Here is a 27,319-nt window from a genome sequence, read left to right on the forward strand (position 1 = left end):
GCACACACAGCCTTGGCCACACACCCAGCAGTTCCCAGTCTACTGATTCTTATTGGATTCACATCAGCACCATGAATGCCTCACACCTGGCAGTATCTCTCTCAATCCAACTAGATTCCAAACTCAGCTTCCAATGCACGCATCCAATTAGCAAAATCTAAATCACACGTGAATCTCTGGCGAAAGTTTAGTTAGGAAAATGGGAGTTTTTCACATTCAGTATAGTTTTTCACTTTCTAGCCTCTGCCACCCAGGAAGGCATATTAGGAAAAAAAAAAAAAATTGGAATAGATGCTGAGCAAACCAATCAGAATCTTGTCACATATATCTATCCCCCCTTGACCATTTTCTCCGAAACCTTCCTCTCTTACCTCTATACTACATTCTATTCCTGGAAAGAGTTGTCTGTTCCCGCTGTCTCCAATTCCTAACCCCCCATCCTTCCTTTGCTCACAGAGTACGACTGCATCCCTCTCATAATCAGTTCACATCACATGACCTTTTCCGTCTCCTTGCTTTGTCATTCCCCCCCTCTTCCCCTTCCACTCCTCTTTAGCATTCTACCAGTTCTGCATTAGTACCTCACTCCTCCCAGTCTAATTATGCAGATAATCCCCCCAAACATAATCCCAGCTATAAAATCTTTCCCAGGTTTCCAACTGCATCCTGAAAGTACCCACCTGAATAGCACAAGCACCTCAAACTCAACATGTTAAACCCGATACTAAAGTCATCTCACTTCCAAAATCTGTTCTCCCTCCTGCATTCTATGTCTGTGTAAACTGCACAACTATTCACCCACTTACTGAAGTTGATTTGATTGTCCTCTTTCCCTTTCTATTCCTATATTCAATCTGTCCCTAAGACCATAAATTCAGTGGAATCCTCTTACTGAGTTTAATAGGTGCTCTTTAAAGAAAGACTTCAGACATGCTCACTCTAGCACTTTATTGGAAATTAGTTAGGTACATCAATGAAATCAGATCAACCTAAAAGCATCATTTTCACACAATAATATCCCGATAATCTGTGCTATCTTCTTACATAATTTAACAAATCCCCAGATGCTCCTTATTTCGGTCAAAGAGCTTGAGTGGTCCAGAAATCTCTCTATACATATAAATATAAATTGTAGCGTTTAAAATAAACATCATTGTTTGAGTTAGTTCCAAAGGTGCTGGGAACATCTCGTACCTTGGAATGGTTGCAGTGCTGGTGGGAGGGGATGAAGGGAGTACACATTATGCGGTGGACCTAATTACAGCAGGGGCTGGGGCGGAGGGGCACACAGGGGACGGGGCGGGTGCTGGGTATCCTGAAAGCTGGCCAGGGAACTCAGCCACCCTGCATCTGCCAACACTGCTTGAGCGTCAAAGCTATAGGACGCTAATGCAGAATGAAGCCCATCACCCCAGCTCCCTTGGCATTGCCAAGAAATGTCAGAGCCCCTCCAAACTGCAGATTCCGGTGTCCTGGGAAGATCCACCCATCTCCCTCCCCCTGCCATGCTCAATTCCCTCCCAAATTAGACAACTCAAGGGAGTGGCACCTCAAAGGAAAGAACGTTGAGCCACATGCTGTTGGTCCCTTGGAATGATGACGGGGTGCCTTTGCTTGCCTTCATCTTAGGGGCACTGGGGAAGACTGCTCTGCCCCAGTGTCTCCCTCACCCCTCATCAGCAGCTAGGGTCTTTGGTTCTTCAAAGCTTCTCAGCATTCAGCAGTAACACCTGTGTATCTACTCACCAACAGCTTTAACCTCCACTAGGTCATTGGTTCTCACAACCCCATGAGGTAGGACGGGCAGGAATCATGATCCCCATTTGGAAAATAAGGAGCCTGGAACTCATAGAATTAGGTCCCTTGACCAAACTCACACCACTGGCCAGTGGCAGAATCAAAACCAGAACTCAGGTCTCCTCACATATCGAGCTCCAGTGTCCATGCTCCAAAGTCCCTCCTGCAGCTCTTCTGAGAAAGGGAAAGAAGCTGGGGGCAGGGACGCTGTCCTCATCCATCACCTGCCCCTCTTGGGAGGTTCTCAGACGGCCCCATTGAGGACAGGATGAGTCCGCATGCGATAGATGATGACCGCAGTGGCCGGGCACAGCAACAAGGAGGTCATGATGACAATGGTGGCCAGGATGATGAGGACAATGACCCAGATGTCCAGGATGTGCTTGGGGAGCACGACTTCCATGGGGACCTGGCTGATGGCATCCATGCTGCTTCACTCTGCAACAGGCAGGAAAGAGGAATTCACCATTTTGTACCCCAGGAGTCAGAAGGTAGGTCACTTACCAGCTGCTGTGTACTCAGTTAATGTTGCCTGATCAATAATAGTAACGGCCTCATTTACTGTGGGCTTCCTATGTGCCAGGCCCTATCCTAAGCACTTTACGTGTATTAACTCAGTCCTCACTTCAACCACCAACCCTTTGCGGTAGGGACTATTATTGTCATGCTTTTTTATTTTTTGGCCTTTATCTTCAGTTATTTCCATTTTGGAGATGAAGACTCTAAAGCCTTAAAAGATGTAGCTGTAGTTAATTTCCCCAAGGAAGCAAAGCCAGGTGGGTGGGACTCCAGAGTCTTCATGTTTAACTGTTAAACTATCATACCACCAGTCTGCTCCCTCATCTGTAAAATGGGAAATTTATTGTTTTTGGTCTCGCACCCCTTCTCCCTTTCTCCTGGTAACAGGTCCTCCTCTTTTCTGAAGAACCTACCCTTTCTGTGTGGTTTAGTTAGGGCACACACCTGAGCACAGGGAAGCACATGTGACCTAGGCTTGGCCATTACAACTCTCCATGGCCTCAATTCAGGAATAGGCAAGTGATCCAGGCTAGGTCAACCAAAGTCCTCCCAGGGATTTTATTCACAAAGTATTGGGAAAGATGATTCTTTCTGCTGGGATTGCTAAACTGAAAGGATATGAGTCTGGAAAGGATGGGCGTGGGGCTGTCTTGCCCACATGTGACAGCATGTCCTAGAGATGGAAAGAGAAGTGGAGTCCTGACAACCTCATTTGAGTACCTGAACCCAGCCAGTCTGACATCATCTGCAACCTCGGACGGCCCAGATATATAAGCGAATAATCCTCTAGTTTTGCTAAAGCCAGTGTCAGTTTGGTTTCTCTCACTTGCAGTTAAAAGAGTTCTGATGGATCAAGATGTAAATCAGCTGTTCCCAAACTTTTTCGATTCACAGCACCTTCAGTAATTTTCTCACAGCACTCTAGGCCAAAAGATATACCTCGCAGTTCCATTTATTACGTAGTTAGGTTCAATTTAATAAACATTTATGTCCTAACAAATGAGTAGCTGTTTGAAAATATAATACACAGAAGTTGAAAGAAAAAATTTGTATTTCACTCTTAGCCAGTTACTTACGGCATGTGTGCGACTGTGAGGCATTGCACAACTTTTCAAACTTTGGAGTCAGATGGGACGATGCCGTGCTCACTTCCTATTCCACATTCATTTGTGTGCTGTGCTTGCAGTATCATGGCAACTGTTAAAAACTCAGCATCGGGCTTCCCTGGTGGCGCAGTGGTTGAGAGTCCGCCTGCCGATGCAGGGGACATGGGTTCGTGCCCCGGTCTGGGAAGATCCCACATGCCGCGGAGCGGCTAGGCCCGTGAGCCATGGCCGCTAAGCCTGTGCCTCCAGAGCCTGTGCTCCACAACGGGAGAGGCCACAACAGTGAGAGGCCCGCATACCAAAAAAAAAACAAAAACAAAACAAAACAAAAAAAAACTCAGCATCACAAAATATAGCATCACCAAAAGGAATGTAGGATGATTAATGTTAGACTGTAAATTATCTTGAACTAGTAGTTTGCACAACGTCTGAGAGTTGTCAAATATCAATATTCCTGTCAAAAATTTTAAAGATCCCACAGCTCCCAGACACACACTTTTCCAATGAGTTCACTGCGGCTCCCCAGGGCTCAGCGCACAACCCGGGAACCACAGGTGCAACGTGTTCCCTGCCCAGAAGTCACAAGGCCGGAATAAACAATCTCCTACAGTTCCTTCTAGCTCAAAGATTTATAATTCTGTGATTCAAGGTCCCAGGCAAAATTCCCAATTCCAGTCCTATTTCCTGCTTTTACGTAAATCAATAGCTTTTCCTTTTTAATGCCTTTGGCTCCATGCCCACTGTGGCCTCATTAAGTAATTTTACTGATTACCATACCCAAGGTACAGTCTCCAAGATATGCATACATACTAGGGTGTTTGTTTCTGCTCTGTCTGCTATAGCAACTAACACAACAGGAGTACCCATAAATAGTAGAGTATATCCATATAATGGAACACCAGACAGCAATTTTCATTCATTTATTTAACAAATATACAGTGCTTGCTACACACCATGCACGGTTCCAAGTGTGTTACAAATATTAACTTATTTAATAGTTATTATCAAAAAGAATGATGATCTGTAGTGAGCTCCAAAATAGTCCTAAGTGGGGAAAAAAATAAAGTGCAGGATAATGTGTATAGGATAACTCCTTTGGTTCAGATTTTGTAGAATTAAGTAGATAGATAGGTGAGGATATATTAAAGTAAAATCATTTATAAGCAGAATCCGAAGAAAATGTTAATAGTGATTACCTTTGGGAGTTGGACTAGGAGTGGGAAAAGTTCCTGCTTTTCATTCTTCATTTTTTTTATACTGTTGAGTTTTATAAACATGAGCATGTCTTACTTTTAATGTTTTTCAAGTCAACCGGTTGATGGAAAAATGGGCTTTTTTGTTTTTGTTTTTTCTTTATTAAAAAAGACTAAATACACACACATACAATTTTCAAGCCAAATAAAATTAAAGTATGAGACTAGATTAGTGGTCACCAAATGCCATATACCGTGCTAAGTGAGAACCACCTATGGACAGTTTAAAAAACGTTGCTTCGAGGTCCCATCACAGACTTACTGAATTAGACTCCAGAGGGGCCTCCCCCACTCCCATTTCCCAGGTGATTTGAATGTGCAGCCAGCTTTGGGAATCCCTGATCTCTAAGGCCTCTACCACTCTTCCTAGCTCCATGATTTGGGAACTGATTCCTCCGTGCTCTGTAGCCAGTCTAAGTCAGATGCGGGCACATTCTAGGATGGAGGAGAAGCCTCTAGCGAGGCTCTCAGGGCCACAGGATTATAAGGCAGGGGGCCTGCCCCGGAGGAAGAGGCACAGGCTGGCCCTGCCTCAGCCTCAGAAACATGGTCACTTTCTCCAAGGTCTAAGGCGCAGAAGCGTGAGTCACAGGAGACGCACACTGTTAAAGAGGGACAGGGGTGGGGGAAATCATTCGTTGTGGTCTCCTGATTACATCAATAGCTAGCTTGCCTTGGGCCAAAAGAACCACACAAAAGCCCTTTCCGGTAAACCCATTAACATCAAACAGTCTCTGTAACTCCAAATGCCAGGAACACATAATCTCCCTGGCTGATTTTCATAAGGAAAACCTGTCATTTACGGGAACTCAGGCTTCAGGGCTCATCCACAACCAAAAACCACTGAAGCTAGAACTAGCCTTTGTTTCACAGGTGGCAACATTGAAGCCCAAAGGTCTTCCCCCACCTTCAAGCCCACCCGCTTCCAGAATGATCACTCAAAGACATAAATCTGATCAGATCACTGGCCCTAATTAAAACAAAACAGAACAAATCGATGAATAAATGAAACTTTGTCTGTGTTCCAGACTGTACCACTATTACTTTTTCACACATGAAATGGTTTAAAACCCAGTCACAAAAACAGATAAAATTGGGGCTCCTCTAGACTGCTGGGGAGTGCTCAGCGAGAGGGGTTTGGGGTCCCATCCAGTAAGCAGAGCTGAATCCTTAGAGGCCCTAAGCACTAGAGATTAGGGTGCCCACCCCCTTCACATATATAATTCAAACTCAAAGCAATACTAAACCATAACACCAAAATGTACATGTTATAATGAAATTAAAGTCATTTTTTTCTTCTAACTGAAAAGATCTGAGAACATAACTTTTCCCAGTTATTTTTCTGGTGTCCCCACTTAGCACAGCCTGCTCACTTGGTACAGCACAGCTGTTCAGCTGCTCCTTGACCCCTTGGGCTCCTCAGAACACAGATTGAAAGTCACAAGCTGTGATGTTCTCCAAGGGCCCTTCAGGGCTCTAAGGCTGGCCATACACGTGGCCAGGAGTCAGAGGGCACAGGGAGCTCCCTCTCCCTGTTTCAACCCTCTCAGTCCTCCAGCGTATTCTCTGATGAGCTGCTCCCCCCCATGTAACAGAGGTTCCAGTAACTTCCACCTTTCCCCACTGTGAAAGAAAAGATATTTTCCCCCAAATGAGAACTACACAAACCATACGTTCAGCACCATTAATGGCATGCTAGAAAAATTGGCTTGAGAAAAAGCAGGACTCGCTGACTTCTGTTTGACCTCGTCTGGCATCTGGGTGACTGGCTCCTTGTGAGGGCATAAAACTGTTTCTTGGTACATCTAATGAATAACTATAGATCAATAAGCTTATTGTTTGCTTTGCAGATATATTACTTGTGATTTCTAATGAATACGTCAAGTTGGAATATGGTACAAGCCATTCATGTCACAAATATAACCTTATCATTGATAAAAATATAATGTTTTTATGACCACGGAAGGTAAACCAGCAGTCAGGCCTAAATTCTTGTTACTTCAAACTGGTATACTTTATCTATTTACCTCGTTAATAAATAATAAACTTTAACATATGTTCGATGTGTTTGTCTAAGAATCTATGTTAAAGTCACCCTGAGCTGACAAACAAAGGAGCCACTGGCTCCATCAGCCACTGACACCATCTAGGCCCTACACCACCTGCCCTGTGACCTGGAGACATCATGGCTCAACTTTAGACCATGAGTTTAAGCAATGGAAAAGTTAAGAATCCCAAAATGACTATTTTGTATCCATTAATAAGACTAAGTGTAAGGGCAAAAAAAGAAAAAATGGTAGTTCCTCCAAAGGAGGAAAACACTGTACCTTCTCCAAAAGTGGGAAATTCATCCCATCTATCAAGTAGTCTGTTTGGTCCAGTCTAGGAAGGAAAGCAGAGGTTCCCTGCTGCCTGCTTCAGAAACATCAAATTTTACTTTTGGGACCATTTTTCTTAAGTAACTGAAAGTTCTTTTACTAAAAAAAAAAAGAATCCTTCCAGTCAGTTCTATCATATGGCAAATTTTCTAGTGCCAACAAAAAAATATACATTTCATAAATTAAAATTTCCTACAAGTCAGGAGGTTTAGAATAACCAAATTCAAAGTGACTAATCTGTGCTATCTATCTACCTTTCAATTATGAGACTCACTCCCCAACAAATAACTTTCACCTCTCTGACAGAGCACTAATAGTTTTTGGTTGAGCACTCTCAGGACTAGTAACTCTGTCTAGGGTGTTCATTCATTCATTCACTCATTAAGTACTTGCTATATACAAGATACTCTCTTAGGAGTTACTATTATTTACTCAAAAGACATGACTCTTTTAATTCCAAGGAGCACAAAGAAGTTAAGTATCCCTCCCCTTAAACACAGAATCACACAAGCCAGCATGTGTTTAACAAATACCAACTGCTAAGGACTGTGCTAGGCCTTGTCCCATACATTAATTTATTTAAACTTCACAGTAATCCTGTGCAGGATATATTATTTTACAGATGTGGAAACTAAATCTGACAGAGGTTAACTGGCTTGTGATCATAAAATTAGTAAACGGGATTCAAACTCAGGTCTCCTGACCCTGTATTCACCACTACGTACAGCTACCTCCAAAGCACCCACATAGACCCAGGAGTATGAACAGGGAGATGCCAGATCCATAGCTCTCTTTTAAGCCCAGGTCAGACTATTACTGTTTTTGGTCAAAGGGCATTCTAGATTTAGAGAATTAAGAAAAGGTATGCACAGAAATAGAGCAAACAATCCTAAAATGTGTATGGAACCAACAAAAGATCCTGAGTTGCAAAGCAATCTGGAGAGAGAACAAAGCTGGAAGCATCATGCTCCCTGATTTCAAACTATATTACAAAGCCACAGTAATCACAAAAACATGGTATTGGCATAAAAACAAACAGATCAGAGAGCCCAGAACAGAATAGAGAGCCCAGAAATAAGACCACAAATATACGGTCAATTAATTTACTACAGAGGGGGCAAGAATACACAATGGGGAAAGGACAGTCTCTTTAACAAATGGCATTGAGAAAACTAGGCAGCCACATGCAAAAGAATGAAATTAGATTACTATCTTACAACATGCATAAAAATTAAACTGGATTAAACACCTGAAACCATAAAACTCCTAGAAGAAAACATAGACAGTAAACTCCTGTACATTTGTCTTGGGAAGGATCCTTCGGATCTGGCTCCAAAGGCAAGAGCATCAGAAGCAAAAATAAACAATAAAAAAAACTACATTAAACTAAAAAGCTTCTGCACAGCAAAGGAAACTATCAACAAAATAAAAAGGCAACCTACTGAATGGGAGAAAATATTTGCAAAGCATATATCCAGTAAGGGGTTAATATTCAAAATATATAAAGAACTCATACAACGCAACAACAACAACAAAAATCTGATTTAAAAAATGGGCAGAGGATCTGAATAGACATTTTTCCAAAGAAGACAAACAGGTGGCTAACAGACACATGAAAATATGCTCAACATCACAACTCATCAGGGAAATGCAAATCAAAACCGCAATGAGAGATCACCTCAACCTGTTAGAATGGCTATTACAAAAAAGACAACAAATAAGTGTGGGCAAGGATGTAGAGAAAAGGGCACCTTTTTACACTGTTGGTGGGAATGTAAATTGGTGCAACCACTATGGAAAACAGTACGGAGCTTCCTCAAAAAATTAAAAATAGAACTACCATATGATCCAGCAATTCCACTTCTGGGTATTTAGCCAAAGAAAACAAAAACACCAATTTGAAAAGATAAATGCAGCCCTATGTTCATTGCAGCATTATTTTTAATAGCCAAGATATGGAAACAAACTAACTGTCCATCAACGGATGAATGGATAAAGAAGGTGAGGTGTATATACACAATGGAATACTTACTCAGCCATAAAAAGAATGAAATCTTGCCGTTTGTGACAATGTGGATGGACCTTGAGGGTATTATGCTAAGTGAAATAAGCCAGTCAGAGAAAGACAAATACCATTTCATTTCATTTATATGTGAAATATGAACAAACAAATGAACAAACAAAACTAAACTAAACCAAACCAATAGATACAGAGAAGAGATTGGTGGTTGCCAGAGGGAAGAAGCGTCAGAGAGTGGGTAAAATGGGAGCAGGGGGTCAAGAGGTACAAACTTCCAGTTACAAAATAAATAAGTTGTGGGGATGTAATATACTGCACGGTAACTATAGTCAAGAGTATTGTATTGCATATTTGAAAAGTGATAAGAGGATAAATCTTAAAAAACTTCTCATCACAAGAAAAAAAAATTTGTAACTTTGGTGACTAGATGGTAACTAGAATTATTGTGATGATTATTTCACAGCATATACAAATTTTGAATCATGTACACCTGAAATTAATATAATGTCATATGCTAATTACACCTCAGTTTAAAAAAAGAGAGATGCAATCTACAAAGATCAGGACTTCCACTTCTGTTAACGACAAACTAGATAATTTCGACCAAACTTCTTACTGAGGACTGGAAAAATTAGGCCCCCCAAAAATCTGCTCAAAGACACTAAGAAGTAGCAAAATGATGAAGAATTACCAGGCTAAGATCTGGAAGAAGACAGAAATTCAGGGAGGTGAGCCTGGCATGTGAAGCAGCATTTCCGTTAGTGGAGGATAGAGGCTAAGCAGTGTTTCTGACAGACTCAAAAGTACAAGACTCCCAAGACAGAGAAAGCAAAACCCCTGCATTTTGAGTTTGGACTTCAAAGAGCGCTCTTAGTGCTAAGAGTGAACAAGAAGTATACCAATCCCGGAGACTGCAACCCAGCTTTGAATCTTCACAGTCCCTGAAATTGAATTAAGTTTGTTCCAGATCACTAGTACCTTCAGGTCCTTGGCAGAAGCAAACTTACATCCTCTCTAGAGGAGATAACATCACAATTCAAACTTTCATTCAAATTTCAAATTTTTTATTCAAATGTCCAATCATGACCAAAAATAAGCAGCAGTGAAAAAAGGCAAGATGCCTAGAATGGAACCATCAGAAACAACAGACAATAGAAAAAGATTTACAGGGCTTCCCTGGTGGCGCATTGGTTAAGAACCCACCTGGCAATGCAGGGGACACGGGTTCGAGCCCTGGTCCGGGAAGATCCCACATGCCGCAGAGCAACTAAGCCTGTGCGCCACAACTACTGAGCCCTCGTGCCACAACTACTGAAGCCCACATGCCTAGAGCCTGTGCCCTGCAACAAGAGAAGCCACCACAATGAGAAGCCCGTGAACTGCAACGAAGAGTAGCCCCCACTCACCACAACTAGAGAAAGCCCATGCTCAGCCACGAAGACCCAACGCAGCCAAAAAAAAAAAGATTTACAGGGGCTCCAGATATTGGAGTTGTCAGACAGACACACACTTTAAGTAACCTTGATTACTATGTTTGAGGACAAAATAAAACAAGATTGAAAATTTTCACAGAGAACTGGAAACTATAAGAAAGAACACAACAGATTTTTGAAAAGAACCAAATAGAAATTCTGGAACTGAAGAATATAGTTAATTGAAAGAAAAAAACCTCAATGAATGGACTTAACAGCAAATGAAGCATAGCTGAAAAAAGAATTAGTGAAGTGGAGGATCAGAGAGAAAATATAATGATGCAGACAAATAAAAGGGTGAAAAATACAGAAAACTGGGTAAGGGGTATAGAGGAAACAGTGACACAATACAACATACACGTAACTGGAGTCCTAGAAAGAGAGAAGAGAGAATGGGGCAGAAACAACATTAGAGAAAGAAAGAACTAAGCTGATGAAAGACATCAATTCACAAAGTAAAGAAGCCCCATGAAGTCCTAGCGAGATAAATAAAATGAAATCCATAGTTAGGTGCATTATAGTAAATCTGCTGAAAGCCAGAGACAAAGAGAAAAAAAGATTATCTTCAAATGAAAACCAGTTAGACTGAGAGCTAACTTCTCAACAGAAACAATGTAATCTAGAAAGCAGAATGATTTCTTTAAAGTGAACAAAAATAACTGAAAAGTATTAAGATGAAATAAAATTTCGGATAAAAATACAGGATTTAAATATTCAATAACAGTAAATAAATAGCAGAAGAAACAGAATTAAAGTGTTCTGATATTCTGGCATTGTCTGGGAAAGGGCAAGATAACCAAATAACATTGGACTTTGTTAAATTAAGGATGTATATTGTAATCTCTAGGGTAGCCATTTAAAAGTAGCAAAAGGGTACATGATTTTCAGAGAAAACAAGAAAAAGGGGGGAAAAACAGAACAGGTGGGACAAATAGAAAGCACATAAAAAGATAGTAAATTTAAACCCAAACTAACAGAAACTATCAGAGCATATAAAAATATAATTTTTTTTTTTACAAGAGATACATGGGGATTCAGAAATTTTGAAAGTAAATGGAAACAAAAGAAATACCATCTATCACAAATTTTGGAAGCTAGTAGAGCTATCTTATCATCGGAAAAAGTAGACTTTTAGGCAAAAAGTATAACTAGAGATGTCAAAAGATAAAATGATTTTTAATTTTAATATACCTAATCTCAGAATTATAAGGAGAAATGGACAAATCTACAATTATAGTGGGAGAGTTCAACACATCTCTCTCAAATACTGACGGAACAAAAAGATTTTAGAAATCACCTAAGGACACAGAAAACTTCTTAAATTAGTAGTTTTCTACAATATATAATTTCAAGTAGAAAAACTAATTTAAAATAAAAAGTTAACATTTAGATTATTTCCTCTATGAATAACTATATATTCATTAATGGTATTGGAAGAGAATAACTTGGAGAGTAATTACATTAGAATAAAGGGAAGCATAACGTATTGCATTCAAAAAGCAAGTTCAAAGCAGAGTAGTTTTAGTGTAGGAACAAGTAAGTTTTAGAACTTATTTCATACATTAAGTCATTTGACCTGACTCAGAAAATAGAGTGCTGGCTCTAGTATGCTCCAGTTACAACTGTAAATAGGCTATTTCTGTAAAGCAATGACAGTAAGCAGAAGTCTAAGGTGGCTCCCATAATCTCCGTTCCCTGGTGTTACCCTGTGATTAGGTTAGGTCAGTAACAAGGGTGAAGGGATTTTGCGGATGTAATTAAGGTTCTAGAATTGCTTACTTTAAAGTAATGGAAAAGATTACCCTGGGTGGGTCTGACTTAATCAGGTAGAAGTCCTTTAAAAGAGGGCTGAAGCTTTCCCTAGGTCAAAGATACTCTTCTGCTGGCCTTGAGTTGCAAGAAACAAATCTACCCACAACCTGAAAGAGCTTGCAGGCAGATTCTGCCCTAATGGATCCCCCAGATGACAATGAGGTCTGGCTGACACCTTGACTGAAGCTCTGTAAGGACCCAGCTAAATTGTGCTTGCAATCCTGACCCAAGGAAACTGTGAGATTCTGAATGTATGTTTTAAGCCACAAAATTGTGGTAATTTGTTATGGTAGCAATAGAAAACTAATACAGCAATACTGTATCCTACTGGGTTTGTTCCGTGGAGGTGAAACTTCTACAAAGTAATGGTATTCTAGAAATCTACACAGAATTTAGACACTATCTAGTTTAAACCACATAATCTACCTTCCATTTTACAGATGAAGCACATGACTTGCCCAGGGTCACATAGCAAGTTAATGGCAGGACCCAGGGGAGAACTCAGGCCTCCTGATTCTCAGTGCTCTTTTCAATTCCATCACTATCCTGTTTCAGATGGGAGCTGGGAGAAGACGGTGGGGCATCGGGTTGGAGAGAGCAGTGATAGAGAATAAACTAATATAATGAATGAGACCCAGCCAGGCTTCTTTTTTTTTTGTATTGAAGTGTAGTTGATTACATTAACATTAACAATGTTAACAATGTTGTGTTAATTTCTGCTATAGAGCAAAGTGATTGTTATACATATATATATTCTTTCTTAAAATATTCTTTTCCATTATGGTTTATCATAGGATACTGAAGATAGTTCTCTGTGCTATACAGTAGGGCCTTGTTGTTAATTCATTTCATGTATAATAGCTTACATCTGCTAACCCTAACCTCCCTCCCCCAATCCCCTCCCCCTTGGCAACCACAAGTCTGATTTCTATGTCCATGGTCTGTTTCATTTGTGTCATATTTTAGATTCCACATATAAGTGATATCATATAGTATTTGTCTTTCTCTTTCTGACTTACTTCACCTAGTATGATAATCTCTAGTTGCATCCATGTTGCTGCAAATGGCATTATTTCATTCTTTTTTATGGCTGAGTAGTATTCCATTGTATATATGTACCACATTTTCTTTATTCATTCATCCGTCAGTGGACATTTAGGTTGTTTCCCTGTCTTCGCTATTGTGAATAGTGCTGCTATGAACAGAGGGGTGCGTGTATCTTTTGGGATTAAAGTTTTATGCGGATATATGCCCAGGAGTGGGATTGCTGGATCATATGGTAATTCTATTTTTAGTTTTCTGAGGAACCTCCATACTGCTTTCCATAGTGGCTGGTACAGGCTTCTCGACTGTACCTTTTTTACTACATAAAAACCTAAGGGGACCTTTAGGCCCAGAGCCCTAAACAATTTCCCCAAAGGTGAGGCAGGGAGATAGTTTTCCAGGACCACACACACACAAACACACACACACCAAAAGCAAAGCAAAGCAGTGTCCTGTCAGAAGCACTCATGGATATAGTTCCAGCGTTTGTATTTCATCCCTTTGACTTAAGGTCCAAATGCAGATCAACCCAGTGAGGAACGTAATGACTAAGCCTTGTAACTTATTTATTCCTCACCTTGGGTAAGAACATCAGAGAAGACAGGGAGAGACAATAGAATCCTACTTGTAGTGGGAGATTCCACCAAAATGGAAAAAAAAAAAAAAAGCCAACATGCATAGAGGACGAAAGACTAGGAGAGGAATGGACTTTGCCTGGGTTCCAGCTCTGCCCCAGCACTGATTTTACCCAACACAGCTCCGTTCTCCTCACAGAATGCCTTCCCTCTCTACTCAGTGGTATAGGTACTGAATAAACATTTCTTAAGTCAGCAAAGCCCCAAGCTCCTGTAATCTGGTAAGGTGATGGAAGCTCTTAGAGTAGAGAGAATACTTGGAAACAGCAGGGAATTAGCTCCTAAACACTCAGACTGCAGAGTAGTGTTAGAAGCCCAGTCTTAGAGGCCAGTCGGCTTGGATTTAAATGTGGCTGTACCACTTTCTAGCTCACCTACCTTGTATAAGTTACTTTAACTTCCTAATGCTTCCATTTACTCAGCTGAAAACAAAAACAAAAATGGGAAAGTAATAGTATCTGCCTTGTAGGGTTAGGAGAACTCCATGAGATAATCACATATAGTACTTAGCAGTGTTCTGACAAACAGTAAGCACTCTACAAATGTTCGTCCTATGATTAATAATTCCTGACCATAGGGACTCTCTGCAAATATCCACCCCTTTGGCTAGAGTTTGTTAGCATCCCTAACTTGGACTGTGTCTTCGCTTTATCAACAAAGAAGATAGATGCTTAATCCATATTAACAATTTTTTTAAGGGAACGCTATTTATTATTTTATTTTATTTATTTTTTGGCTGTGTTGCGTGTTCGTTTCTGTGCGAGGGCTATCTCTAGTTGCGGCGAGCGGGGGCCACTTTTCATCGCCGTGCGCGGGCCTCTCACTGTTGCGGCCTCTCGTTGCAGAGCACAAGCTCCAGACGCACAGGCTCAGTAGTTGTGGCTCACGGACCTAGTTGCTCCGCGGTATGTGGAATCTTCCCAGACCAGGGCTCGAACCCGTGTCCCCTGCATTGGCAGGCAGATTCTCAACCACTGCGCCACCAAGGAAGCCCAGCAATTTTTTTTAATCAACCAGCAGCAGCACTGGTTAAGCTGACCTATTTCTCCAGTCCAAGTAGAGTAGCAATTCATTCTAATTCAGTAAACATTTATGGCACTGTGATTAACACCGGGGCGTGGGTGTGGAGATAGAGAGAAAAACAGTGTTTTCCCTTAGGAGGCAGAGAGAAATACAGTGTTTTCCCTTAGGAGGCTCAGGCTCTTCTGGAGGAAAAGACATGAATTACAATACAAGGCAGAAAAGTGGACTAAAGGTACAAACTACATGCTATCTCCAAGGAGGAAAGAAGTAGAGTACTTGATTTGAATCCTGCTTTCCACCCTTAGAAGTATGACTTTGGACAAGTTATTTAAAAACGCTAAACCTGTCTTCTCATCTTTAAAATAGGGACACTAAAAGCACTGCACTGCAATATCCTATTGCGAGGATAAAGTGAGATAATATGTATGGAGTCCTGGAAAATAACAGATGCTCAAAAAAATATTAATCCTCATGCCTTCATTTTTGTCTAAGTAAAATTGAAGGCAAAAAAGGGGGCTTTTGATATGGACTTTGAAGATAAGTAGGAGTTCAAAAGAAAGAAATATGGGGAAAGGCAAGATCAGTAGAATAAACATCATCAACAAAGCCCAGAGCTGATGAGATACTTGGTGTGTTGGGAGCACATATAGTCCTGGTGGCTTGGGCAAGAAACTTAACCTTTTAAAGCTCCAGTTTCATTTGTAAAATGGGAATAATAATAACTATTAATAGTAACTTCTTCATAGGGATGCCATGGAAGTTGAATGAGATAATACACATAAAGCACTTGGACAATGCCTGGTACACAGTAAGGGCTTCATAAATGTTAAACTGAGCTAGTGAACACAGCTCCCAAACTCACACAAAGTTCAGAGCCTCCACCATTAGTTTGGGCACCATGACTGCTCTGCGACTGATCTAGGAAACTGTAGTGATAGTTTCATAAACAAACAGCCGTTGATGTCTGTCCCAGCTTTGACCTTCCACCAGAAATGCACACTCTCCACATCTGAACTGCAGCTAACAGTTAACTTTTGAGAGACTGCCAGTGGTTATCCAACCAGTTTTACCACCAAGGAGTTCTCCAAGGAAGAATGCAATAAAAGAAATGACTTCCTGATGGCAGGCAAACTTAATTATGCCAGAGTGGGAGAAAAGGCAGATAGAGGCAGGTGGCTTCCTGCAGGTGTGGCCTTAATCCGGCACTGCCAGAGCTCTGAGCAGACAGTGCTGATGATTCCTTTCCACTAGACACGGAGGCCAAGGAGGAGGCAGCTAGAACCAGCTCTGAGTCACTTGGGCTGGAGGCATCTCTTGAAGCAGCTTGCAGAATGTGAACAATGAGGTAATGGTTCACAGGGGAGTAGACTAGGGGGTTTACCAGCAAGGCCCAGTTTATAGCACCTCTTCGTAAGGCTCTACCCTCTGAAAGAGCGGGTGAGATTGTCAGAAAAGAATGGAGCATTTAGGCCAGACAGAGAGGGCAACTCATGTACCAAGAAGGGACCCCACTGGCCACCTAGTAGCCTGGGGTACCTAGTGACCTGTGTCCCAAGCGCTGTTCCATTTCAAGACCTTTGCGCTTGCTGTTCCCTCTTCTTAAAATGCTCTTGCCGCCGGATCTCTTCAATATCCAGTGTCTCAGTGGCCATGATCTCAACTTAAATGCCACCTTTTTGGAAAAGCCTTTCCAGACCCACCCTATTAAATTACCATCTTATCTACCAGCCATCCTCTATCTCATACCTTGTTTTATTTTCTTCATAGACTTTTCACAGCCTGAAACTAGCCTGTTTGTTTGCTTGTTTGTTTTTATTGGCCATCTTTGCCCACTCAAAGTATAGTGCAAGTCCTAGGAGAGTAGATGCATCATCTCTTGTTCTCTGCTGTTCACTTAGTACCCATCACAGGCTCTGCTCTGGGACACAGTAGTGCCCAATGAATGTGAGATTGACAAAGAAATGAATATGGACAGATGGGGAACTTTAGATTTGAGCTTAACTCCTAGAACTTAGTTAGTGGGGGAGGTCCAGAAAGGATCCTCATCCCTGTAGAAGTTCAATGACCTTGAAGTCAGAACCTTATCTCTTTTTTTTTTTTTTTTTTTGCGGTACGCAGGCCTCTCACTGTTGTGGCCTCTCCCGTTGCAGAGCACAGGCTCCGGACGCGCAGGCTCAGCGGCCATGGCTCACGGGCCCAGCCGCTCCGCGGCATGTGGGATCCTCCCGGACCGGGGCACGAACCCACGCCCCCTGCATCGGCAGGGGGACTCTCAACCACTGCGCCACCAGGGAAGCCCCCAGAACCTTATCTCTTGAATAGAATAACACCTTCTGACTTGATCTCTGTACACTGAGGAAGGATTATGGGGCCTCTTTATTTCCCAGTCCACCTTGTACGTGCAAGGCAGAGGAGCACTGGCCTTTCAGAATAATGTCCTCTAGGCTTCCCACCTACTGACTTGCTTGGGCTGGTGAGTCAAATTCAGGTTTTGATTCCCTGTGTTCAGGGGCTGGGCATTGAGGTGGATGTGTAGGGGTTGGGGGGTTACTGCCCGGAGTATGGCCTTTTCTCTCTCTGTTCTCCAAAGAGGACAGAGAGGCTGATAAAAGGGAAGGGGATTTCTCACGACAAGTCCAATGTGAGAAGGCCATCCCAGCTTCACATTTACTCTTGGAAACAGTGTTATGTAATAGTTAGCCTCAATTATTTACCAACTCAGCAAGGAGTCCATTTCACCAGGGACCTTTGTTCCAAAGAAAGGGGCCAGTGGAAGGACACACAACTATCAAAAATGTGAAAAAAGGAAATCAGAGGACTTTCTCCAATGACCCGAGGTCCCTGAGGAGCACTCTGTTCTCATTTAACCCCAGTTGGCTTCTATCTCCTCCAAAATTCTTAACAGTCTAAAGACTTGTTCCCTGACTGAGTTTCTATCTGCTCTCTGTGGCTGGAAAAATGGAAAAACACCAGGATATTTCAAAGAGATCAGAAAGCAGCCAGAGCTGTTCAAGACTGCACGTACCATCTGACCCGGCCAATAACAGAGTCTTAGAAACCAACAGGGAGCCAGCAGAGGAGAAACCCGGGCCAAATCCACAGCATCCTGTTTAAGCCTCTACCATCCATCATTGTTATTTGCCAGTGACTAAGTGCCTGCTGCTGCTGGGCTGACAAAGGAGACCTCCATGAGATCGGCTCTCGGGGGGCTGGGGGGTGGAGGGGTGTCAGTGATAGAGCTGCAAGGGCACCACAGTGGTGCGAACCCCCTGCCGAGATGTGTGATCCAGAACAAGTCCCTCTGCTGAAGTGGACCTTGCTGTGTATGGTAGGTAGAATAATGACCCCTCAAAGATGTGCATATCCCGGTCCTCAAACCTTAAATATGAACAAGGACGCATGGCTCAGAGGGAGGAGTCAGGGGAAGAGGCAAAGGGACTCTGCAGCTGTGATTAAAGTTAAGGACTTTGAGATGGGGAGAGTATCCTGGATTACCCAGGTGAACCCAGTCTAATCACATGCGTCCTTAAAAGTGAAGCGGAAGGCAGCAGAGTCAGAGAAAGGACCTGACTGGCTGTTACTTACTCTGAAGATGGAGGAAGGGGGCTATGCGCCAAGGAATGCAGTGGCCTGAGAAGCAGGGAATGGCCGGCCCTCAGCTTGCAGCCAGCAAGAAAACAGTGACCTTAGTCCTACAACCACAGGAACTGAGTTCTGCCAGCAACTCAGATAAGCAGGGAACCAAGTCTCCCCTAAAGACTCCAGAAAGAAACGCAGGCTGAGGAGGCCTCGACTTATTCTAGGTAGATCCATGCCAGATGTATGATTGCTAGAACTGTAATACAATATATTTGAAGCCATTAAATTTGCGGTAATTTGTTACAGCATTAGAAAACGAATGCAGGACGTGATCCTCAGTAAGTCCCTCTTTCAAAGTGAGCTTCAGTTTCCTGTAGGTCAATAGGAGAGGATGGACAAGGTGACCCCCCTAAGGGGCCAGCTCTCAAAGACTGAGTCTGCTCCCCGGAGAGCTCCGCCCCAGGTCAGGATGGTGTGTTGGGGTGAAAACCATTAAAGAAAACATAGAGAAGACTGAGGGAAAAAGAAGATTAATCTTTAAAAAGCCCCAGGGTGTTTCCTAAGATGCCACCCGGGGCACTCAAAAAGAAAGGTCTCCTGTTTTGCCCCTCGTTACCTCCTTGACCATACATATCCCAGAGGAACGAAGTGGGAAGTCTGAGAGGGCTAGACAGACGCTTCACAATCAGTCCGTAGAGGCTGTCCAGAGCACCGTGTTAAGAAGGATTCTCCTGCCCCGTGGAGGTTTGTTGAAAAGTCCTGAGTACCAGTGTCAGCCTGGGGCAGGGAATTAGGAGGAGTGATGTGTGTGACAGATATATGTCATCATTAATTGAAACTGATTTGGGGAACCCAGTTGTTTTCTCTGTCTTTCCTTCTCCCTCCTCCATTTCTTTCCCCCGGTCCTATGTAGTGGGTTACGAGCAATTCACATGCCCAATCAGCCAACCGGGGTCCAAATCAACAAAATAAGGAAGCTGTATCTACACACAACTAAGTAGTTTAAAGTCACACAATTTAGTCACTGAATCTGTTCTGCTGTTGTTTAATGTGCCAGGCAATTATAATTCTGACCTGTTGCCCTTCCTTAGTTAAGGCTAAGAGTTGCCCTAACTCTTAGCCTTTACTCCCAGATGTACACCACTCTCACTTGAGGTTCACTGTCTGTTTCCCTAGTGAGTTGGAAGGGTACTAGGGTCCGCAGTGATTCACTAGTCCAGTGGCTGTCAAATTCTCACTTAACTCCCCCAGGTCACCCTGTGAGTAAATGGCAGAGGCAAGATCTGAATCCAGATCCCCCCAACTGCAATGAGGTTCAGAGCACAGGCCCTGGAGCCAAACTGCCTGGGTTCAAATTGCAGCTCTGCCACTTACTTCCTGTGTGATCATGCGTGAGTTACTCTCTCTGGATCTCACTTTCCTCATCTATAAAATGGATGCAGTGATGGTCACTACCTCATAGGATTATGGTAAATATCATAGCATTATGTAAAATGCTTAAAATAATGCCTGGCTAATAGCAAGCACTCAATAAATGTCAAGTATGATTATTATTACATTATTCAGCTTACCTGGCCAATCAGGGAGGGGGTCAGCAATGTGTGGTAATGCCAACATTTACTCTTATAAACTGTGAGTGCGAGTACATTTACTCTTATAAACTGTGAGTGCGAGTACACGTCTTTGATACCACTGCCAATAGTGGCAATGTAAGACAATCAAGATAAAGATCCTCTTTCCTTGGAAATATTTCCTGTGTTTTTATGCTTTAATCCATGGAGAAGAAACAGAAGCACTTTTCTTTTTCTTTTTTTTTTTTTTTTGCACTTCATGTATTTATTTGAAACTTTGTACATGTCTCACTAAAGCATTCTAATATTTCGTTAGAGTGTGATAGGCAGTATAGCAGGCACCTCTGTGTAGGGGAACAGAACATCTATTACAAATATACCGTGTTTCACTGATCTTGAAGAGCTTGAAGTGTAGAGTCTGGAAGAGCAGACTCTACGCTTTCTGGTGGCATTTTTTTTTTTTTAAAGTCCTGTAGGTATTATTTCCTCTAGAATATGTTCTTTTATTTTACCTGATAGTCAACAAGGTGGATCTTTGCGGGGGCCTCTTTTAGAAACGCCACAAGAAGGACCAGGTGCACCACTACATTCACCAGAATGGTCAGTTACCCATTCTCTAGCTACTGCTAACAAAAATTGCTTGTGAGTCATTTTTTTCTGAGAAGCACTTTTCTTTAAAAAAAAGGATCAGAATATGGCTGGGAAAGCATCTGAGGCTGTAACTACCTCTTTACCCCCTTGGTCTGGCACCCCTGGGCCCAATATGTGACCCAACCACACTTGGTCCCCAGAGTCTCTGATTTATGTCTCAAACACCTCACCACGGCTCAGTGATTCTCAGGCTGGGCCAGAGAAAGGGAATCCCCAGACATTTTATGGGACGGCGGAGCCCACAGCTCTGACGCTCTGAGAGGTCAGTGTTTGGAAGATCTGATGGGGCATGAGTTATAACCCCCGTGGCAAGATTCATAACCCCAAGACAGCTGGAAACAGGAGGTCTCGGTTGGAGCAGAGAAACGCTTCTTCATGGCTGTTTTTGGTTGTTGTTATGACAGAAGTACATGATGTCCTGAGGCTCAGCTGGGCTGTCTCATATGTGCTCAGAGGATTGCTGAGTGCCCTGAATAACCCCCGAAGCACATCCCCCTTAACCACAGACACCCAACTTTTCCACCTCCACTTCCTCATTTTATAGGTGGGGGAAGCAAGGTCCAGATAGGGAAACCCCTCAAGGTAACTCAGTGTCTCCTGACTCCCAGGGAAAGGTTCACCCAACCCCCAGCCCCACCCTATTCAAGCATTCACAATCCTTCCGGACTATGGACTATTTACCCACCACACTGGGACCACAGATCATAGCAGATGATCAGGGAACCTTTCATCCTTGAATAAGTGAGCAGCTCTCAACACTACAGCCTAGAGCTTTGAGGGAATCTATAGACAAATGTGAGACTCGAGCTCCCAGGTGCCAACAAGACTAAAACGAGTCAAGAAGAAACAAGTGGAGCTGCATGCATAAGAGCCCAGCCTGGCCACTGAATCCAAAAAACAACCTTGACAGTTGTATGGTTTTTAACGGTTTACATCTCTCTCTCACTCAGCAGGCAGTATCGGGCGCCGGTTCACCAGGCCCCGTGCCAAGCGCTGAGGATGCGAGACAGTCCCTACACTCAAGGAGTGTAGACAGTCCCTACACTCAAGGGGGTTCGGAGGTGCAAGAGAACTGGCAATTGGAACAACCAAGTCCTAAGCGGCAGGAGGAGGGAGCTTGGGAGGAAGGCTTCTCTCCGAGTTACTTTGCACGTTCCCTTTTCATTTGATCTGTATGCAAAGGGTATTTTCTCCATTTCACAGAGAAACTGCTCGTGACAGACCAGGGCTGGAACCCACCACCCCTGACTCCAAATCCCTGGTGCCCTCCACGCAGGACTTTGAGAAAAGTAAGACAGATAGCCTGCTGTTCTGGGTGGTGCAAGGACCCAAACTGCCGGCACAGCGCCTACAGCGGTGCTCAGGCTGGGGAGCTGAGCCCTGACGCCGCGCCTGGAGAGCAGAGGTAGCAGAGCCTGTTGGAGGAGGGGTCGCGCTCCCCAACCCCGGGCAGGAGCAGGGAAACGCGAGAGAGGCCCGTTTCCGGTGGGGTTGGGAGCCCACCCATCCAAGCTCCGGCCTCCGGGGAAGCCCAAGATCGAGCGCCGAAGGTCTTTGGAACTTAGGGGCGGACAGAAGGAGAAAAGAGAAAAGCAAAAGTGATGAAGGGGGAGAAATGTGGAAGAAAAGAGGGCAGTTGGGAAGGCACTGGGGTAGAGGCAGCACGAGAGCCAGAGTCCCAGGCACTACACTTAATAACCCCACTCACCCTGGATCCGCACAGCTCCTTTGAAAACCCACGGCCCCCGCCGCTGCTGGATCGTGCCAGGTCTGCGAAAAGTTCCTGGGGTAGAGGCAGCCGGAACGCTTCTCCAGGTCTCCTCGGACGGTACGGGTCCTAGCAGTGGGATGCGACCCCTAGCCCCGGGATCTCGGCCCCGAATGTGCCCCGTAGCTCCAAGCCCCGGGCAGGCGGGAGCGCGCAGCAGTGGCCGGGACGCGCGGCTGGGCACGGGGCACGCTCTGCTCGGGTGGCTCTGGAGGCTCTGGAATGCGCGGCCGCCAGGGACCGCCCCCGGAACGCGGGGGCCTCGGCAGCTGCAGCCCGGCTCAACTCCTCCCCCTGCCTCCCCAGCGGGCTGCACAGTAAAGAAGAAACCGAGTCTTGGGGTTCCGAGAGTGCCACTTGTCACGCACTCGCCTTGTGACCTTAGCAATCACTTCTGTCGAGGGTCTCCACTCTCTTGTATTGTAAACAGAGAGAATTGACCTAAAATGTGTCCTCTGTGATCCTTTCCAGCTGTAGTCTTACACATGGGAAAGTCTAGCCCTTTGGTTGGAGTTGGCTTTGGAAGGAGGTTTGAATGGAGGAGCAGAACTCAAAGCTCCTCTTTTGCAATGTACTGAGCGTAGGATCCTTAACAAGAGGCTTCACCTCGCTGACTCTTGCATTCTCTGTAAAATGAGGACAGGAACACCTGTCTCCCAGTCGTGTTGTGAGGACAGGGTTGGAGGGCCAGCATGAATGACATTGCTTGGTTGCCTGCTATAACGTGCCTCTGTGCCTCCTGTTTATTTTGTGATAACAGTGAAATGGCCCAATCTGAGGCCCATTAGAGCTCAGTGTCTGAGAGGCCTCCCAGGCCCTACCATTTCCCCACCCATCTTCCACAAGGACAGTGCCAACTCTGCAATCTCCTACACACCTCTGTGATCTACCCAGTGAAGGGGACTCCCAGTCCCATCTCGGCACCTACAATATTTAATTCAGTAGCCCAGCGTTCTTCAGTTTTACTATTTTAAAAGACAGGAGCTCAGGCCTTGACCATCAGTGCAAACTTGAGGAGTCTTGGAGCCCAGCTGTGTTTCAGTTTCTTCCTTTGCCCAGTAGATATGTACAGTAGGAACCATACTTGCTCAGGACCAAATTTCATATGGCGTAAGCGCCGGACTTAACCCCTACTCTTTTCTCTGAATCAGGAATGAGGTGAGCAGAAATGATTTCTAAATCATCACTACCAGATGCCAGTTTTTTAGAGGGCAAGCAATGAGGATGAAGGGGACTGACATGAGAAGTTATTTGACGAAAATTCTAGGAATTGTCACTCAACAGCATATTTTAATGAAAAGAGAAGTATGGAATCCTAAAAACAAGTACCACACAATTCTGAGTAGTTTAATACAAAACTATTGACAGGGAAAAATAAAAAGTTAAAGGAGGATAATCTCAACTTAATACAAAATATTCCCTGGTTAGTGGAAGGGGGCAGAGGTTCCTTTGCATGGACAGCTGGTAACTCCATGTGCCCTGTATAAACACTGGCTTCCTTCTTAGAGAATGAAGAGGCCCCGAACAGAGCCAGTTGCAGCCAGGCTTGGTCTGCCTTTCCCATTTGACAGTGTCTCAGTCTCTCTTTCATAATGATTTGCCCTGGCACCCAAAAGGCAAGCCAGAAGAAGAAATTTGAATATCCTATGGGAGATATCCCACATTAGGTCTGGTGTCTCAGCTGGGCTGATTTCACCAAGACAGCTTTGGAAGGGAAGAATAATGGATGCTGTGTTGGGGTAGTAGGAGGGGGAGAATAGCTAATTTCAGCAACAAGCTTTTGTTACAACAAAAATCAGGGGACAACTCACATTTCTCTTTCTTAATCCTCCATTACAAGTATACCAAAGGGAAAAACAACAGGAACTCAAAGAAATAAGTAATACTTACTGGGAGATTCCACCCTCCTCCCCCCGCATAGTGGGGGGAGTTTGAATAAAAGAAGCTGTAGTCTGATGACATTGGCTTCTATCAAAGCACTGCCTAAAGGTGCCCCCACTAGGATGCAATCCATTTCTGATACCCTCTCTGTGAATCACATCTGTGCAAGAATATTCTTCTTCAGTATATTTTCTTTTGTATATTTTTCACTTGCACATGAGCATTTATTTAGTTGTGAGAAATAATGTGGTATGTTGCGTTAGAAATCAGGAAACCAAAATTTTGAGTCTGTCACTCAGTAGCTAAATGATCATTAATGCCTCAGTTGCCTCACTTGTAAAGTAGTAAAATGAGACCTATTCCTCCTGTCTGATACAATTATTGAGTATTCATATATTTCTTTATTCAAAACTGTTCATTGAAAGTCTCCTACATGTTCTGGTCACCAAGGAAGGCGAATTCTCTTTCTTTTTTTTTTTTCTTCCTTAAATTTATTTATTTATTTATCTATTTTTGGCTGTGTTGGGTCCTTGTTGCTGTGGGCCGGCTTTCTTTAGTTGCGGCGAGTGGGGGCTACTCTTCGTTGCAGTGCGCGGGCTTCTCATTGCAGTGGCTTCACCTGTTGCGAAGCACGGGCTCTAGGCGCAGGGGCTTCAGTAGTTGTGGCTCGTGGACTCTAGAGCGCAGGCTCAGTTGTTGTGGCACCCAGGTTTAGTTGCTCCGCGGCATGTGGGATCTTCGTGGACCAGGGCTCAAACCCGTGTCCCCTGCATTGGCAGGCGGATTCTTAACCACTGCGCCACCAGGGAAGCCCCAAATTCTCTTTCTTTATTGTGTTTACATCTAGTGGTAAAATGTTCACAATAAGTAAGTAAACAAATAAATAAGCGAGATGATATCAGTTTGTGAAACCATGAAGACTAACAACAAGTTATTGTGATACAGTGATGGAGAGTGTTTTATCATGGAGACTGTAGTTAACCTGAATTTCCTAAATTGTTTATGTCATTTGTGATTATGTTACTCTGTAATATATCAGCTTAAACATAATTTCCAAAGCCTTTAAGAATTTTGACTGATATTAAATCAAGTAAGTTGGTGAATAATCTTTAGATGGCTGAATAATTTCTAAGGAAGATAGAATACAAAAACATTGGTCACCAAGCATGGTATGTACACACACACACACACACACACACCGCACATGCTTCTTATTTTTATGTTTGAGAGTAGATAAGCCTTTGGGGTATATTAATGTGTATGTTCAGTTTTGCCCCTTTAAGAAATTTAAAAGGGATGTGTGTGGCCATAGGAAGTTTTATGTTTGCTTTGCTCGTAGCTAAATGTTTGTGTATTTCAAACCATATTCAGTTACTTGCCTACAGTTACCTCCATGAGGAACTAGAAGGTAGTTACATTGGTTAAAAGTTGTAATTTGTATGCTAAGAGCGTAGAACTTAATGTTCTCAGCACACACAAAAAAAGGAATGGTAGCTATATGATGGGATGGAGATGGTAGCTAATACTGTGGTGGTAATAATTTTACAGTTTGTAACAACATTTTGTACATCTTAAACTTATACAATGTTAAATGCCAATTATATCTTAGTAAAGCTGGAAAAAAAGAGAAATGGATAGGATCCCATTTTTTAAATTGAAGTTTGGTTGATTCACAATGCTGTGTTAGTTTCAGGTGTACAGCAAAGTGAGATATATATATATATTTTTTTCAGATTCTTTTCCATTATAGGTTATCACAAGATATTTAATATAGTTCCCTGTGCTATACAGCAGGACTTTGTTGGTTATCTATTTTGTATATAGCAGCTTGTATCTGTTAATCCCAAACTCCTTATTTATCCCTCCCCTGCTTTCCCCTTAGGTAACTGTGAGTTTGTTTTCTGTCTGTGAGTCTATTTCTGTTTTGTAAATAAATTCAATTGTATCATTTTTTTTAGATTCCACATATAAGAGATATCAGATGATATTTGTCTTTCTCTGTCTGACTTGTTTCACTTAGTATCATAATCTCTAGGTGGTCCATCCATGTTGCTGCAAATGGCATTATTTAGTTATTTTTTATGGCTGAGTAATATTCCATTATATATATATATATATCCATTCATCTGTCAATGGACATTTAGGCTGCTTCTGTGTCTTGGCTATTGTAAATAGTGTGGCTATGAACATTGGTGTGCGTGTATCTTTTCAAATTAGAGTTTTCATCTTTTCCAGATATATACCCAGGAGTGGGGTTGGTGGATCATATGGTAGCTCTATTTTTAGTTTTTAAAGGAACCTCCATAGCGGCTGCACAAATTTACATTCCCACCAACAGTGTAGGAGTGTTCCCTTTTCTCCATGCCTTCTCCAGCATTTATTATTTGTAGACTTTTTGTTGATGGCCATTCTGACCAGTGTGAGGTGATAGCTCGTTGTAGTTTTGATTTGTATTTCTCTAATAATTAGCGATTTTGAGCATCTTCTCATGTGCCTTTTGACCATCTCCATGTCTTTTTTGGAGAAATGTCTATTTAGTTCTTCTGACAATTTTTTGATTGGGTTGCTAGGTTTTTTTGATATTGAGTTCTGTGAGCTGTTTGTATATTTTGGAAATTAAGCCCTTGTCAGTTATATCATTTGCAAATATTTTCTCCCATTCTGTAGGTTGTCTTTTCATTTTGTTTATGGTTTTCTTTGCTGTGCAAAGGCTTATAAGTTGGATTAGGTCCCATTTGTTTATTTTTGCTTTTATTTCTTTTGCCTTGAGAGCATGACCTAAGAAAACATTGGTATGATTTATCTCAGAG

The 27,319-nt window shown here is 42.9% G+C and overlaps 1 protein-coding gene across 2 annotated transcripts; it reads right to left on the minus strand.

Moving 5' to 3' along the window:
* Positions 1–933: 933 nt before the first annotated feature.
* Positions 934–23,056, minus strand: SMIM3 (small integral membrane protein 3). 2 transcript variants are annotated; one of them, XM_027081533.1, is made up of 3 exons: positions 22,569–23,056; positions 3,393–3,523; positions 934–2,235 (listed from the first exon to the last, which is right to left on the minus strand). In XM_027081533.1, exon 3 carries the CDS (start codon positions 2,222–2,224, stop codon positions 2,042–2,044), a length of 183 nt encoding a protein of 60 aa, XP_026937334.1. In that variant the 5' UTR covers positions 2,225–2,235; positions 3,393–3,523; positions 22,569–23,056; the 3' UTR covers positions 934–2,041. The 2 variants fall into 2 exon arrangements, with proteins under 2 accessions (XP_026937334.1, XP_026937333.1); XM_027081532.1 differs by lacking the exon at positions 3,393–3,523 and having other exon boundaries at positions 22,569–23,046.
* Between the last annotated feature and the right edge of the window lie 4,263 nt (positions 23,057–27,319).

The sequence above is a fragment of the Aethalodelphis obliquidens genome, unplaced genomic scaffold, assembly GCF_003676395.1.
Source record: "Aethalodelphis obliquidens isolate GAN/ISIS:26980383/991018 unplaced genomic scaffold, ASM367639v1 scaffold45, whole genome shotgun sequence".
Classification (NCBI taxonomy): Eukaryota; Metazoa; Chordata; class Mammalia; order Artiodactyla; family Delphinidae; genus Aethalodelphis; species Aethalodelphis obliquidens.